The sequence below is a fragment of the Oryza brachyantha genome, chromosome 12 (genome assembly GCF_000231095.2).
Source record: "Oryza brachyantha chromosome 12, ObraRS2, whole genome shotgun sequence".
NCBI classification, from domain to species: Eukaryota; Viridiplantae; Streptophyta; class Magnoliopsida; order Poales; family Poaceae; genus Oryza; species Oryza brachyantha.
Genome location: NC_023174.2, coordinates 16,222,478 through 16,238,489, shown reverse-complemented (window position 1 = coordinate 16,238,489; position 16,012 = coordinate 16,222,478). Strand labels below are relative to the sequence as shown.

The following is a 16,012-nucleotide window of genomic DNA, read 5'->3' as shown; positions in this document are numbered from 1 at the left end:
CAGATTTCAAACATGGCAAGCGTCCTTAAGATGATACACCCCAATTAACTGTTTGTGTGAACGAAGAAACAAGAAAGTAGCGATTGCACCTCATCCTCATACAGCTGCGGTATTTTTACTAGGAAAATATGTTAGTTCAGGATGTTCCTGATATTTAACCAAAACCAACAGGCAGTAACATTTATGGATTGTGGAAAGCATGTTGCAGTAGTAACACAACAGAAAGGGTATGCCAAAATTTTGCTCATATTCCTCATGGAGTTTGACGGTTGATTATGAGTTCCGCACAAACAGTTAAAACAACCATGCAGATTAGAGCTACTTTTACAAGAAGCAGACAGCCAAAAAATAAATTTTGTCCTGCCAGCTTCAACCACAATCCTCAACTTTGAATGGGATGCTGGGCATGATTCGACTAGAAAAAGTTACAACACTACCCGGCGGTCATGGTTCATTCAGGTTGAGATTACTTAGACTTGGACGATTTGTGCTTCTTTTTTGGGCGTAACCCTTCATTGCTTGCAACATAAGACTCGAGTCTCACATTTTCCTGTGCTTCATTCTTTCTAAATTCCTTTGCTTTCTTCTGCAAATTGAGCAGCCCCACGATTATGAGATGACCATTCTAGTTATCATAAGCATGCCACACTCCGAAGAAATTAATACAAACAAAGCACTGTTTACCTTTAAGGACTTAGCCATGTCAGCAATCTCGTCGCTGTTGCTGGTAGACTTGGCAGATTCATATGGAGTTGAAGTGTCCTCCTGAAACAGACTGTTATTATTTCGAACTAAACGGAGGAAGATAACCCTGAGAATACACAAATAAGAATATTCTAACCTTTGGAGGAACAAATGCAGCTTCTCTCTTTCTTTTGTTCTCTTCAGTTTTTTCCGATTGCTTTTCCAGCTTCTCTTGCCATTTCTTTGCTGACTTCTTTTTGTCACTCATGAAATACTCACCAGTCTCTAGTGCAATGTCAATCTACAAGACCCAAAATAAGAAGTTCAGTGAAACCCAAAGTTCAGTGAAATGGTATTGCAGCACACAAAAGCAAGTAGCCAGCAGTAGCTATACTTGCACCACAAGTATACCATCAGGCAAGAAAAAAGGAAAGTACATGGCCCATGGTTGTTTTCTCCAAATTATCATATAGCAAAAGAAATGCACTAATCCTCTATACAAATAAAATAAATGTTAGGAGAGGAAACTGAATAAATACGCAGGATGCAGGAAACAAGGACTGTTAATCACCACACCTCAGAAGTTAGTGAAAACTAGTATAACAAACAGTACAATTTTGACAATACAAACAAGTTTAAACAAAAAACAATTACTTCACCTTGCTAGGTTGCTGAGGAGGTGGAAAGGGTGTGTATGGTTTCTTCTCCTTTGTTATCAGTTTCTTTTGCTTGACATTTTTCCTGAGGAACAGAAAAAATAATGATGTATAAGACATGCTGAATGATTGACAGTGGCACTAAACCCCTTAACAAAGATTATGCAGGTTCCATACTTCTTAAATTTCGGGAGAAACCTGTCCCAGCTTTCATGCGCTAGAGCAGGATTCTTCGCCAGCTCACGTTTAATTAGGAGTTCCTACATAGTTCAACAACAATTATAAGCAATAATCAACAACAGTTATGTAGGAAAATTCCTTCAATCAAACATCTAAGAAAAGGAACCTGCCCACCTTGATGTGGTACACAGGATGCTTGACGTTCTTTATGCAGTCCTCCACAACCCTTCGGACTTGTTTCAATCCCTTCCAGGAACCCATAGCAGCAACAGTGTTTCCCTTTTGATGATGAAAAGGGCATATTAATAGTAGTCAAATCATTTGACAAATAGAGTAAAAAGAGGGTTATCACACCATGCAAATTTAAATGCAGCACATAAAGCAAAGGAACATTGGAAAACCTGAACTAAGATGTAACAGCCAGTCAAAATCTCGATCGCCTGCAGTTCATAAAACAGCATGTGAACAAAGGGATGTTATTCTTTAACTTTTTTAACTTCCCAATTAAGAGATGCATCAAAATTAAACACATGATAACCAGATTACCTTAAGAGTAGATAAATTAGGGCCCAGAAGACGTTCTCTCCTTTTAACGAATCTTTCCTGCAGATGGCACATCATTAGCAGGCTGTAGAGTAAGTTAAATTTATCAAGACTGAGTGACCGACAAACATAGCATGAGGCGATTATTGCATTATTTACCGTATGACGCGCTATAATCATGTAAGATATTACACAATAAGTTAAATCAGACTAACTACAGAAACCTTAGATTTTAGGGTACTCACACCAGTTTGTGTTTTTGTATTTACAAGACATTGTAAGATAACTTAGCACAGAACACGTGAGGTTAATATGTGATGCATGTGCTTCAGATTATGTATTTATCTAACTAGGAAATCTATAAACATCAGAATAGCTAAATCTTGGGTCAATGAACAGAGTCCTAGTATGAAAATACAACTCTACACTATAAGGTGACCCTCTTCACCTCTTGACAATATCATCATGGGAAAACATTCAGTAACATGTTGTTGCTATTTGAAAATAAGAATCGAGTTGAGGCTCATTAGAAATGGGTAGAATGTTTTCCAAGACCATTATGTGCTTGGCATCATCATTATACTCCGTGACTAACAAAAGCTGGTCCTTAAACGTACGTGAGTGGGGAAATTACACCCGATAAAAAACAGAGCTGTGCAACAGGAACCATGACTTACACAAATTTCATATTAGGAGGCAAAATTATATTAAACCATGACAGAAAGTATACCTTGTTCCGTACGATACTACCAATCTTGATAATATCACAGCTTATCTCATCATTGAGTATTTTAATTGCCTGTGAAATTCAGTTGCGATGAAACGAGTTTTAGTCCCACACAAAGCAATGGTGGGTCAGCAACACAATATTAGCATCATGCGGGAATGACATATCATACCTGAATATAGAAATCTAAATTAGCTCTCACATTTTCCTATTATCGAAAATACTCAATGCAGTGGATACAAATAGAGTAATACCTGTGGAGCAGGGACGCTCCTCGACAACAATTTTATCAGCTCCTTGGCCTTTACGATAATGTAGGGATCCCTGGTTTTCCGCGTGGTCGAAACGGTCATGGATCCCTCCACCTACACAACACATCGCATCTTACCACAGAATGAACAGAAGAACCTCACCACAAAAACAAAAAAAAAACGTGTACCAGGTTGAGCTCGCAAGCGACCCCAAACTCCTTCAGTGCGCCCTTCACAATCGGCCACGCCTCCTGCAGGTACTTCTCTGCATCCGGGCAACCAAAAACCAACCTCGTCAAAATTCACACTACCAACCAACCGATCGGAGGCAGGGAGAGCGGGATGGGGGGGTGACTCGCCTCGGTACTGGGGGAAGAGGGTGGAGAAGGAGCTGACTTCGACCATGCCGCCCTCGTTCCAGGAGGGGTCGAACTTCTCGATCTTCCAGTGGTCGATGTTGGGGTCGTCGTCCCAGGGCTTCGGCTTGTCGTGCTTCCCCTTGTGGCGGGGCTTCTTCCCATCCGCCGCCGCCGCCGCCGCCGAGGCATCGTCCGACGACGCCATGGCAGCGGAAGGGGTCTAGGGTTTTTGGTGGAGCTCCGATGGAGGGAGTGGCGGTGGCTGCCGAGGTGCTTATGCCGAAGGCGTCGGAGCGGCCGGCCGGTGGGGCGGGGGCGGGGGCGGAGGCGGCGACTCGGAACGACGGGGAGAGGAGGAGATTAGGGTTGAGTATGGGCTGAACAGGCTTTTAATGGGCTTTCAGCTCATTACTACCTCTCTCCCATAACAGCTCCATTTTTGGATTCAGTTTGATTGTTCGTTTTATTTTAAAGGGTTAATTATATTAGATTTATGTCATTATAAATTTGTCAGTTTTGAAATATATCATTACTATTCGACTAATTGTAAAAATGTCATTATAATTTTAGAACTATTTCAGATATATCATTTTTGACCAAATTGCCCTTTGCACATACTAAGGGCACAGTGTAAGCAGAGGGGCTAATTTTTTTAAAACAAAATACACCGAAAGGGTATAGAGTGGCATATTTTGAATAGTTCTAAAATTATAAAATTATAGTAATGGTATCCTTACAATTAGTCGAATATTAATGGCATATTTCAAAACTATCAAAATTATGATGGCATTGATCTAATTAACCCTATTTTAAAATTTTATACAAAAGCTTTTAAAAAATTAGTCATGCATAAAATACTAGTAATGTTCTACCAGTAACATTAAAAGTAATAAAAAAATCAAATAAGACGAAGAGTCAAACATTATATCTAAAAACCAAAAAAATGAAATTTATATGGGATGGAGGTAGTAGTTGTTTTTTAACACTATACTCAAGTTCTGTTCATTAATATCAATATATTTCCTACTCTGTCTATTCAAAAGTTTCATTACTTATAGGTTGTCTAGCAAATACTAAGATTAAATCGAAATGTTCTTTTTCCGTTATCTCAATAAACAACTTTCGAGTTTTGAGTTGTTTACATTTCATCTCCAGTTGCCTGGTTTGTTGAATGTGTTCGGATTTCCCTGCATGAAAATCCGTGCTCCAATATCATAGTACAAAATTTAAAACTAGATATATCTATATTTTATAATGGGGAAATTACCAATTGGATGGCACCATTACGTTAGGTAAAAGCCTCCTACGTATTGGTGCTGTGGTGTGGTGTATATAATGTTTATATAAGTTTAATACTCACACTAATGATTGGCGTGAGTAGTTTTTTTTTTTTTGAGAGAGAATTGGCGTGAGTAGTTATTTATTATTACAAACGGTTTTCGGACATAATGTTATGTCAATGTACGGACCCAAATTAAATTAAGGATTATTAATTTGAGGGTTTGTTTAAACAGAACTGGACAATTTTGATTAGAATATACAAAGTGTGATCCATGTACATTCCTCTTGCCTGGACCAGAGCTAGCTAAAAAGAAGAAGAAGAAGAATCATGGGAGATAATATGCGAGACGGTGATGTCGTCGTCTTCTCTTGAGCTAGTGCACATACGTATGCAATTACACACACATGCGTATCTGCGCATGTGCATGTATGTATCGGATGCGGAGATAATGGTGCGTGCGAGCGTGACCGGTCGCACGATCATTCGGCAGAGACACATGCACGAATTTAACAGCGAGGAAGAGGAAGCTGCGCGCGTAGTACGTACCTGACCTGCGTTGCTGCTGTCCTGAATGATTACAAGAGTAAAAACAACTGTATGTTAAGTAACACAAGATGACCACTGCTCCATATGCATGTCGACGACAGGTAAACAGACCAAAATCGGTTTCAGGTTGTATTGAGATTTCCTGGCTGCCTTCGTTGGGCAGCACGGGCCACAAAATTTACCACGACCAGTTTTACAGTCAGGTAAACGAACCCAAAAAAGGAGAAACGAGTCAGCATATGCAGCAAGGGATCGGAACTACAACGACAATTTCTGCATCTCCCATCCCTTTCTCATCAAATCCTGGGCTGGGCAAACACATTTGTATATCAGGGGGTATGTAAACCTACTACAACAGCCTACCTTGCTCTGCTGGACTGTCGGTTTCTCTTCACGTCAATCTTTCTTCTCCTTTGCACCAGATATTCCATGACAAGCACCCCTCTGTTACTTTCCTGTCTCCGTTCCTCCTTTTCGCTTTCACTACCTTCAATTCTTCTTCCCTATGTTGTACCATGATGCAGCAAAAATGACGGTTGCTGCTGCTGTCTGCTCTCCAATCTCCATCTTGCTTCTTCCTACCTCAAACTCTTGAATCAATTGCTTTGGATCGTTGCAGTGCAGCGGCAACTGTCTCCCCAATCAATCACTCTATACAATGTCTGGACGGACTTGAGAGAAAGTCGCCGACACTAATCATGTTGTACAATCAGAAGAATCTATTCCTGTTTCTGTATCTAACCTATCATCATCCTGTATCCGCCTATAAAAAAGAACATAAGCTGCCGATGTCTTTATACTCTCCTCACTTATTGGACCCACGTGACGGTCATCAAAGTCATACCACCCCTTCTTCCCTTCATGCTGCACCCAAAAAAAATGTATTTAATCACAAGAGCCTCTATCACAACTTCAAATGCAAATATAGTCAAAACAAAGAGTACACTAGTCCCTCAATCATACAAACCAATGCATACAACAAGTCACACAAGTAAGCATGTATCAATAGGAACAGAAAATGATCGGTGGGGGCGGGGGGACACTTACGTAAACATACGCAGTATAGTGACCACCTCCCATGCTTCCATAGTGATTACTAATAGCATACAGTTGATAGTGGTTGGACATCTGTTGGCCCCTGTTACCGATATACTTTGAAAGGTCAAGATCATGAACCGGGAAGTCCACACATGTCTCTAGCTTGTTTTTGGTATATCGACTGTAGGAAAATCTTTTCAGGTGTATTATAAGGATTTCTGGTAGCCTCCAAAGGTCTAACTTCTTGCTAGCTTGCCGATGCTCTTTACAGCCTGGGCAATACCTGTGAAAATAGAATTGGAAATTTACATTTGTTCAAAGAAGGAAGAACAAGCTTTACTGGTACAAGATCTCTCATCATATAAAGAAAGAAAAGGTTTTGCGGACTTGTGCAAATGCAAGATAACACTGAAAAATGTAAAAACAAAAAATTACCACATGTCTTCAGGGCCTAATGGTTCCTCCTTAATGAAAGCTTCAAGGCATGCATACAGAGAACATGTGTCCTGTGGTCTCCTTGAGAATAGCACAGCCTTGTAAATCTCTGGAAGATTATCTAAAGAACCAAAATTGTATTGCTCTAGTCCATTGTCCTGCCAACACACCACCACATGCAGACGCTTCTGTGAACCAGTAAGCCTAATAGGTTGGTCCATTTCTATCTTCATGCGTTGGTCTGGAAACCTCTCATTAATCAAGTAAAATTGCATGCCATCTTCAGTCATTGTTTCATCTTCACAAGCATTGTTGTTTATGCTGGTTGACTCTGTAGCATCAGAGTTCATATCAACATCTGCAGTTTCATCCACAGGACTGCTTTTGCCAATTATGTGATCAGCATCTGAACTATCATCTTTTGATACTAGGAATGGAGTCATAATCTTTAGGAAAAGATCAGATATGGCACTCCCATTGATTGTGTCAGGAAGACTTGACACAAGTGGAGTGCCAAAAGTTTTCCAGGATTTCCTGCCAAAACTAGTTAGTGTGGACCTGCATATCAAAAGAGCAACATTCATAAATTCAATACCCAATTTAGACAGGCCAACACAACATAAAAATATGAAATTGTACTTACTCCATCCTTTGGTTTCTGAACACCACTATAGGAGCATCTTCACTGTCTTTTGGAAGTCTATATGCAACTAACCGATCTCCATCTCGGATTAAGGAGATGACTTCAGAAGGTTCTTCCAAGTACCGGATAAGGGAACTATTGTAGACCTACATAGAGATCATCAAATAATAAGTATGCTGGGCATAATTAGTAGCATTCGAGATTATAGTGATAATGCAGGAACAAGGGAAATACCTCAGCGACCAAGAGACGTTCATCACCTCTCAACGAACAAGCAATGCTTAATGCATCGATAAGAGTCTTCGTATCCCCAGATTTTGGCACACTTACAGTATATGGAGATGGCCCAGTAATCCCATCGGTACTAAAGACTGTTATGGTCATCGTTCTCATAGTTGTTGAAGGCAGGGGCAAAGACAGATACATGAATGGATCAAATGTTACAGATACTTTCCTGCAAACTGGACAAACTAATGTCGACTTGTATTGACCCTGTCAATGGAGCACCAAAGATGACCAATGTGACTTACATGTGTTAGGCATTTAAGCAGAGGAAACAATTATGAACCAACCACATCAGCACACAACCACACCAGCACACACAAAATGAGTAATAAGTATATCAGTGTTATCACATGGATAATAGAGAAGGGAACCTTATTTGTCCTACGATACCATGTCTTTATCCACCAAAACAGCAGAAGCAAATTATATCGGTAGCTAATTGTACCATGTCTTTGTCAGCATGTGCAGCTTTTCAAAAGCTGCCAATTTTTCCTAACCACACACATCACCAGAATAATAGCATACCTAATTACCTATACCCAACCCTATGGCTCAGAATACTAGTTGTTGATGAGCATGAGCTACAAGTGAGTAGTGAAATGTATCTACAGTACTAGAGTTTACTTGAATCTGACTAGACATTTTATAAAAAAAAATCGGGCATTCATTGTGATAAAACTTGAAAATCATGCATCAAAGATTATGCTGCACAGCTGCAGTGTTCACCGATTTTATATGTGGCACCATGGTATCAGCAATTATCTAGTCTATGAGTAGTATTGACTCAGAAACTAGATATCAAAATAATTTATTAGATAGGAAACTTAAATAGTAGTTTCCTCAGTATTGCATAAATTTCTGAGGGGGTCAATTAATTCTTATAAAAGGAAAAGTACCATATCTTTAACCAAACGAGAAAGAATTAAGGCCCTTCCATGCTCCATCTATTTTCTTATCCCATTATCCTGTTCCAGGTATTTATCTACTCTAGAAGCCCTATCACCACTTATCTAATATATTATCTGACCTCATACAAATTAATGTAAAGATGGAAATCGATAATTTAAAGTTTGATTCTGAATCAGGTAATGGTAGGGAATTAGTTGAGAACAGGTAAATGAAAACTGTAAAATAGGGATCTGAATGGAATACAGCCTGACCGTTATTATCCACTTCTCAACCAATTAAAGCGTTTGCAAAGTTATGAAGTGTTTATAGATGGAATCTAACTGACTAATAATGATTTGAGTGTCCTAAACAGGTAGATAATTAGATGATTTAGAAAGAAATCAATCTGGTAGTGGGACTTTTTTTTTCTAAGCAGTGTACAGAGGACAACAAATATCTTGGGAGAGAGACATTCCAATCATACACAACTAACCTGGCAGATATCAACTATAATAGAATCATTCCGGGCTAAGTGGTTGCCCCAGTACTCATCCGCGACCTCTTCATCTGGACGGCCATCTGAATCCTTTGCTTCATAATATGGTTTGCATTTCACACGATTCAAGTCCTCATGGAGTCCATCCAACAAGAAAGCCAGAAGCTCCTATAGACACCATAGGTACACATGAAACATTTAAGTGCCTATTATGTAAGTTGTAACAAAAAAAAACGAATAGATGTATAATACATCTCAAGAAATAGAATAGACCCTAAAAATAATAGGTTTTGAGCATTGAAAAATGTCGATCGAATCAGAGAAGCAACAAAGCTTAGGAATTTATGGTAATTGATTCAGAAGCTGGTATAGGCAGGACCAAACAGCAAATAAATTGAATGTGTGTTTGGGAGTGAGGAAAAACTGTGTATTCTCACAAATAAATTTAACTAACCTGGGAATCATGTTGATTAAAGCCACTGAATTGAGGGGCAAAGCGTGCAAGCTTTCCCTTAAACTGGCGAGGTGCAACAGGGGTTCTGTCCAGAGCCCATAGCTTCCTCAACAAATCTCCAAATGCATATGCAAGCTCACCCTATTTAAGAAACATTGGCAAATTGTCCCACTAAGTTCAGGAAACAAATTCTTTTATAAATGAAGTATGTTAATATAGAAAGAAACTTCTGCATGCCTTCATCCCCAGTGGGTTATGAGGATTTATTTCTTTATAGAAATCTCCAAGGAAGTAGTCAACCAGCTTGGAAGTATGAGTTAAGCACTGGACTGCACTGTTCATGAAACATGTGTTTCCAAGATTGTCCAGTCCTGTTAAACCAGTACCAACTTGCTTAGAGCTTCCACTTGAATCCAGATCCATGCCCATGATGCTGCCGTTGCTCATTGAACGGCTCATTGTTAATGATAACTCATCTTTTTTCCCATTGGAACCATTTGCCATAGGTTCCGACAGATCAAAGAAGTGTATTTCTAGAGGCATCTGAACATGTAAAACAATAATTAAAGATAAGAAAACATATTTTGAAGAACATTATAAGGGAAGTAATAACTAGACAATGAAAGACCACTATGCTAGAAGATACTGTAGGTTAGGTTGGTGAATCTCAAACTAATGGAAAAATGTCAGGTACTTATCTGAACTTAATCATGCCATTGCTCAGTCCAGATAAACTAGCAGGGAATGTGTATTGATGGAGTAACTATCGTCATCATACATAGTGATGGGTCAAGGTTCATTCCTCATCCAGAAATTCATTTTACATGTTTAAGTGAGATCATTTCCAAAACGTTTTTAGTGATGTTGGGAAATACTTTTTTTTTTAGATTTAGGTGCCTGCAAATCAAATTGCAAAGACACCGCATTTGGAGGAAATTGGTTAGGATGTAAAGGTGTTGGTTAGGTTCAAATTGGAATATAACTTAAGTAGTAAACATCCAAGCAATGGCTAGTAGAGTGTTCTGAAGTTGCATACAATTAAACAGTTATGTTTAGAATATCATAAGGTAGTAGTAATAAGTAAGATGGACAATAGAGAAGATAATGACCTCCTGATCAGAAGACCGAGTATCTTGGGGCCCTCGATTCCACTCATTCATCAATATGAAAGTTGTTCGTCCAGAGAAATCCCATATATGAACCTAAAGACAATATGCATGTGATTAGAGTAAAATAATTTGAGCATTCATCCTGACTAATTGAAAAATGGATCATTAGGGGGGAAAAAATACCGGCTCAGAATCTGCAGTCAAAATCTTGTTTGCTCGTTTAAAATTCTCAGCAGAGTTATCCTGAAATTTACAAACAAAGTGAAAATTTTTTTCTAGAGATAGATTACTAAACTAAAACTTCATCCTTCTAAACAATAAAATATGTGACTAATAGATGAATAAAATGGAAAATAACTAGACCTTTTTGCTGATCTTCACTGTTAGTGCATTTGTATCTCGCGTGACTGATACTCTAAGCATTATAGGATAAATGTTTACAGATCCTTCTTCGGGAAACAATGAATTTTTTCCCCCATTCTTGCCAGAATCAGTATGCCTGCATGAAAAAAAAGTCAATAAATCAATTAGGTTTTGAAGAAATAGAATCATCAGAGCAAGCAAACAAAAATGAGAAAAGTGTTAAACAAACTGGCAGCTATGCGCATATTTACATAACTGCAAGCCCTAACTCATAAATGCAGCATTTTGTTTTGCGTTAACATATTAATGCCTATAGTTTTATCCCTCATTCAGAAGGAGACTTTCCAAAGAAGCACATTATTTCTTGCTATGATCCATCAGTCAGCTCCAATGCAACAGTCCAAATGTGAACCTTCACCAAAAGTCGCCAGCATGGAAAATCTAAGTTCTCTAATACAATGGATACGATGAACAGCGTAGATTCAGCAATACTTTAGGACATTCAATTATTGAGATAGACACTTGCGGTCAATCCAAGTATATTATGAACATCTGCTAGTATGTCAAAATAGAACATGCTATTATCCTCTTCAATACCTTGATGAAAAGTTGATGTCGGAGAATTAGGGAAGGTCGATTCAAAGGAATAATTGTGCATCTCTTCTATGGAAAAGTATTAAAATAAGGTCGTGCAAATGCAGTAAGTTATCTTCATGGGAGTTAATGTTGATGCTCCGTGTATTAATAACAAATCATAGACCGTTATGGTTAGCGCGCCACTAGAAACCTTCCAAGTAACGGAAAGAGCACCGCCTCCACGTCATGCCATGCTAATAAACCCTAGACGTCAGCATGACGATTAACAACTGGACGTAGAAGCCGCCATGAGAATATCAGCCATCAGCAATCGAATCCAACTGGTAAACCGGTTGAAAGTTCCAAAACGTGCAAGTCGATTTCAGAAGCAAGTGTAATATTTCCCAGACTACAATCCACATATATTCACAATAGCACATATGGCAATCAACGGCGCAATGTGGGTGCTAACTACAGCTTTAGTAATCATCAACCATCGAGTTTAACACAATGGGTATTACAGACGAGTGGTTCTCAATGTAGCATGCTAGGATCATCGGATCAAAGTATAAACAAGGTATCGCAACGGGAGGGGAGGAGGAGTAAGAGGGAGAGCGTTAGGCTGTTCCTCACCAGGCGCGCGCCCTAGCGAAGAGGTCGGCGGCGACGAGGGCGTAGGCCCTGGAGGAGGAGGGCGCGGCGGGGGCAGAGGCGTCGTGGGGCTGGACGAGGTCGTCGGCGCGGCGGAGGGTGAAGGCCTGGTCGGAGATGAACATGCTGAGCACCTTCATGCCGTAGGAGGTGGGGCCCGACGGCGCCGCGGCGTAGGGCACCCCGGCCGCCTCGATCCCGGCGCCCTCCTGCGCGTCCCTCCACCACCTGCATTCAATCCCCGCCCACCCCCCGGTCAGGGCGCCCGATCGGATCGCGGGGGAAGCCACGCTAGGGTTTTCTGCACGTACCGGTGTAGGACGAGGAAGACGCGGTCATCGTCGTCCGCGGCGGCGGCCGGCGGGGAGGTCGAGGGGGCCTCGCCGGCGCCGGCGGGCGGGTCGTCGGGCATTGCGGCCGCGGCGGCGGGATCTGCGGCCCCCGTCGCGGTTGCCCGGCGAGGCGTGAGGGATTTCGCTTTTGCTTTTTTTTTTTTTTTTTGGTTTTGAATCGGAGGAGGAGAGGAGTGGTGGTGGTGGTGGCGAGGCGAGGCCGTGAGGAGAGAAGAAAGGGCGGTTTAATGACGGGGACGACGATGAGTCGCATCACTCGTCTCATCGGGTTGGGTTGGGTTGGGTCACCGCGCGTGAGACTCTGAGCTCCGGGCCCCACATGTCATGCTAAAAAGAATTTTTTTGGTTCGAATTGCACTAAATACTGTGCTTTGCTATAGTTAAAAGAAACACAAATATCAATATGTTATTTATTTTCAAAAGCATAGATTCCACTAAATATCTTATGTGCCTTTTTTTTGCTATCAGGGATAGTAACACTAATTTTAACTTAATACGTAGCTATTCATTTAGATTCGCGTAATAATATTATTTCTGATTAAACATATTTATAGTTTAAAACAAGATTTGGTCAGAATTTTAAAATTATAACCATCATTAATTTATTAAATGCTTACTTTAAATACAAAACAAATGATACACGTATATTCTTCTCGAAAACTATATCATAAATTTATTATAACATAAAATTGTTTATCAAAATTATATAAATTTGACTAAATCATATACAAAATAATAATTGTTTTGACTAGGTTAAAGGGGCAACATGTGTAAACTATAATAAGAGTACATGAAATGGCATATTCGCTACCACTACAACTCTAAAACATATAGAAGACATAAATGACTATAAGTGGGGGCAAACCAAATGGATACGATTTTCATATTTGTACTAGATTGAATAAATAAATCAATGTGTCTAAAATATAACTAAGATTAAGTTCGATAATTAAAACTCGGCTATGCTTATAAAGCCATTGAGCAAACTATAAGGATAAAAGATTGTGGTGCATGTTGATATGTCACTCCCTATAACACAAAATTGCGTGTGCGTCAGCGGCACACCAACGTACGCAACGCAAGTAAGATTTTCAGGTCTTTTTTTTTTCTAATTATACTTATAAGTAAAATTTTAAATTTTTTTAAATTTAGACTTGATTTTAAGGATTTTTATTGTATTTTTATTTTTTATCTTTGCCTTTATATCACTAAAGTATACATATCCATCTATATATGTTTTCTTTATACATTATTTTTCATTTATAGATATGTGGATGGTCTAAATGATGTCTAGTTAAATCTGTTTCAGCAAAAAAAAAACCTAAAAACTGCGTGCATTGTGGCTGTGGCGATAGCAACGAGGCCGTGTGGATCAGCCAACGGATATTCCCTCCATTTCCTTTCCCTAGACGAATTGACTAAAACGCCCCTGTGTCAGGAAAAAATATTACCAAAAGAGCCCCTCCGTCGCCAGCGCCGCCGTGGCGTGACGTGATTGGCTCTGTGATGTCACCGGTCGGTTGGGCCCAATGCTCTTGTGGGCCTCTTTCTGCGATGGGCTAGGCCTAGATTATACTATGTTTGTGGGCTTTACATGTGGAGGCCTGCTGATGAAATTTCATGGGCCTTTACTTATTCTCATGTAATGTTTTCCATGATACCACAGGCCATAGTAACAAGAATAATAAATAACATACTGCATGGAAAATAGGGAAAAAAAAGATGGTTCTATAATATATGTGGGCCTGTGGTAGATCTACTTGTAATCCTCCCATTTTTGTGGATAACATTCCCATATATATTGGTTTAGATATATTGAATCATGGAAAAAAGTTGGCGTCTCAAGGTAGTTGGCATTCATCGACTGCGTTCTTTTTACCTAGATTATTCCTCGGTTTTTATGTGCTCTTGTTGAATGGCTAAACATTATACTTTGCAAAAGTTTTTTTTATAGAAGTTCATCATCTCATTTTTAAAATAAAATTACAATATGTCATTATAATTTTGCTAATTAGAGATATGTCATCCTGACCCATGTGTCATTGACTCATGTGGGTTCCACGTATCAGTGAGATACCAATGATATATCTTCGACTTTGTAAAATTACAGTGACGCGGTTGCAAATCTCAATGAAAGGTTTCTTGGACATCTTCATGTGTAGCAAGACCTAGCAGTATCTGTGGATTGCCTGGCGTATCAAATCCGATCCAAAGTGCCCAATTTGTGCCCTCTAGCTAAAGCAAGCAGGCAGCAATGACAATAACGAACAAAAAAAACATTCAGACAGTCTCCCCATCAAATCCAACACATCAGTATCCAGTCCAATGATCCAATCCAAACAGCTCTGCACCAACAATACTCCCTTAGTCCGAGTTGCCCGAGAATATAAGAAAGTCTGGAGTTTAGAGAGAGAGAGAGAGAGACAGAGGGAGTTAAAGTGAGGGTTGCCATTGGTTGGGATAAAATATGTAAGTGACGTCGTTGACTTTTGGATTTCCATTGAATTTTTTGTCTTATTTAAATTTTTTATCCAAATATATAAAAGTATAAATTATACTTAAAGTTATTTTAATAATAAATCAAATCATAACAAACAATCAATAATTATATAATTTTTTAATAAGAAGAAGAGTCAAACATAGATCCAAAAATTAATAACTCAATTAAAAAAATAGAGGGAGTACGTACATAATTAAAATGATTCGATCGTAATTGGTTGAGATGACAAACTTTACGCGGATATTCATATAAAATATTACTCTGAAAGCCGGTACATCTGAACATATATATAAATTATACGCATGAATCAATAGATAAATCTGGTTAAAATTCGAAAGTCTTAAAATATAAAACGGATGGAGTAAATTCTACTTACTAGCTAGATGATCTTCTATTTCTGCACATGGTGAGTATATATACTTCTAGCTTAAGTAGCTTGATAGCTTTAGGTGGCTGCTGCTGGTGTTGTGCAATTTAGTTGTGAAGTCAATGCATGGTGAAGGTGATGGCATTATCCTAGCTCAGCCCTGTTCCCCACCAAAGCAAAACTGCGTGTACCAGTGGGTTTCATGCTCATCTTGATCAGCTTTTAAGGCCAAGCATCTCCTGTTTGTCAAGTCACACCATACACATCATCACTTCAGCAAAGATATGCTACAGGTTGGTGCACACCGATTTTACAGGGACAAATTAATGTGTAATTAAATTTACAGGGAATCAATATGTATGCTCTCTAGGAGCCTTTGGAGTATGATGAACATAAGTAAATTACGGTCCTTTTACCGGTTTACAAGTGGTTAAACTATCTATGTGTATGTCACTTGATAAAATATATTCATAGGACATGGTTTAATATATGGGTTTGTCCCATTAAAGAATATAGATACAGCACGAATGTTTGTTCTATTATAGATGGAAGATCAAAGGTTTTCTGGTTGGTTATTTAATGGTTTAAAAGATGGAGTTAACCACTGTAAAGTTGAAAAAAAATCT

At 39.2% G+C, this 16,012-nt stretch overlaps 2 protein-coding genes across 2 annotated transcripts; both read right to left on the bottom strand.

The window, feature by feature from the left end:
* Positions 1 to 228: 228 nt before the first annotated feature.
* LOC102721893 (KRR1 small subunit processome component homolog) lies at positions 229 to 3,718 on the bottom strand. Its single transcript, XM_015842887.2, has 12 exons — positions 3,401 to 3,718; positions 3,230 to 3,306; positions 3,045 to 3,155; positions 2,794 to 2,862; positions 2,067 to 2,123; positions 1,922 to 1,960; positions 1,695 to 1,799; positions 1,518 to 1,600; positions 1,344 to 1,425; positions 842 to 985; positions 685 to 765; positions 229 to 586 (listed from the first exon to the last, which is right to left on the bottom strand). The coding sequence occupies exons 1-12, from the start codon at positions 3,603 to 3,605 to the stop codon at positions 467 to 469; spliced, it is 1,173 nt and encodes a 390-aa protein (XP_015698373.2). The 5' UTR covers positions 3,606 to 3,718; the 3' UTR covers positions 229 to 466.
* Positions 3,719 to 5,324: 1,606 nt separating this feature from the next.
* LOC102721610 (ubiquitin carboxyl-terminal hydrolase 8-like) lies at positions 5,325 to 12,667 on the bottom strand. The gene is made up of 13 exons (XM_040529569.1): positions 12,478 to 12,667; positions 12,149 to 12,394; positions 10,940 to 11,075; positions 10,760 to 10,819; positions 10,577 to 10,669; positions 9,705 to 10,010; positions 9,468 to 9,608; positions 9,011 to 9,181; positions 7,579 to 7,836; positions 7,345 to 7,490; positions 6,702 to 7,259; positions 6,276 to 6,549; positions 5,325 to 6,092 (listed from the first exon to the last, which is right to left on the bottom strand). The coding sequence occupies exons 1-13, from the start codon at positions 12,576 to 12,578 to the stop codon at positions 5,925 to 5,927; spliced, it is 2,658 nt and encodes an 885-aa protein (XP_040385503.1). The 5' UTR covers positions 12,579 to 12,667; the 3' UTR covers positions 5,325 to 5,924.
* Positions 12,668 to 16,012: the final 3,345 nt, after the last annotated feature.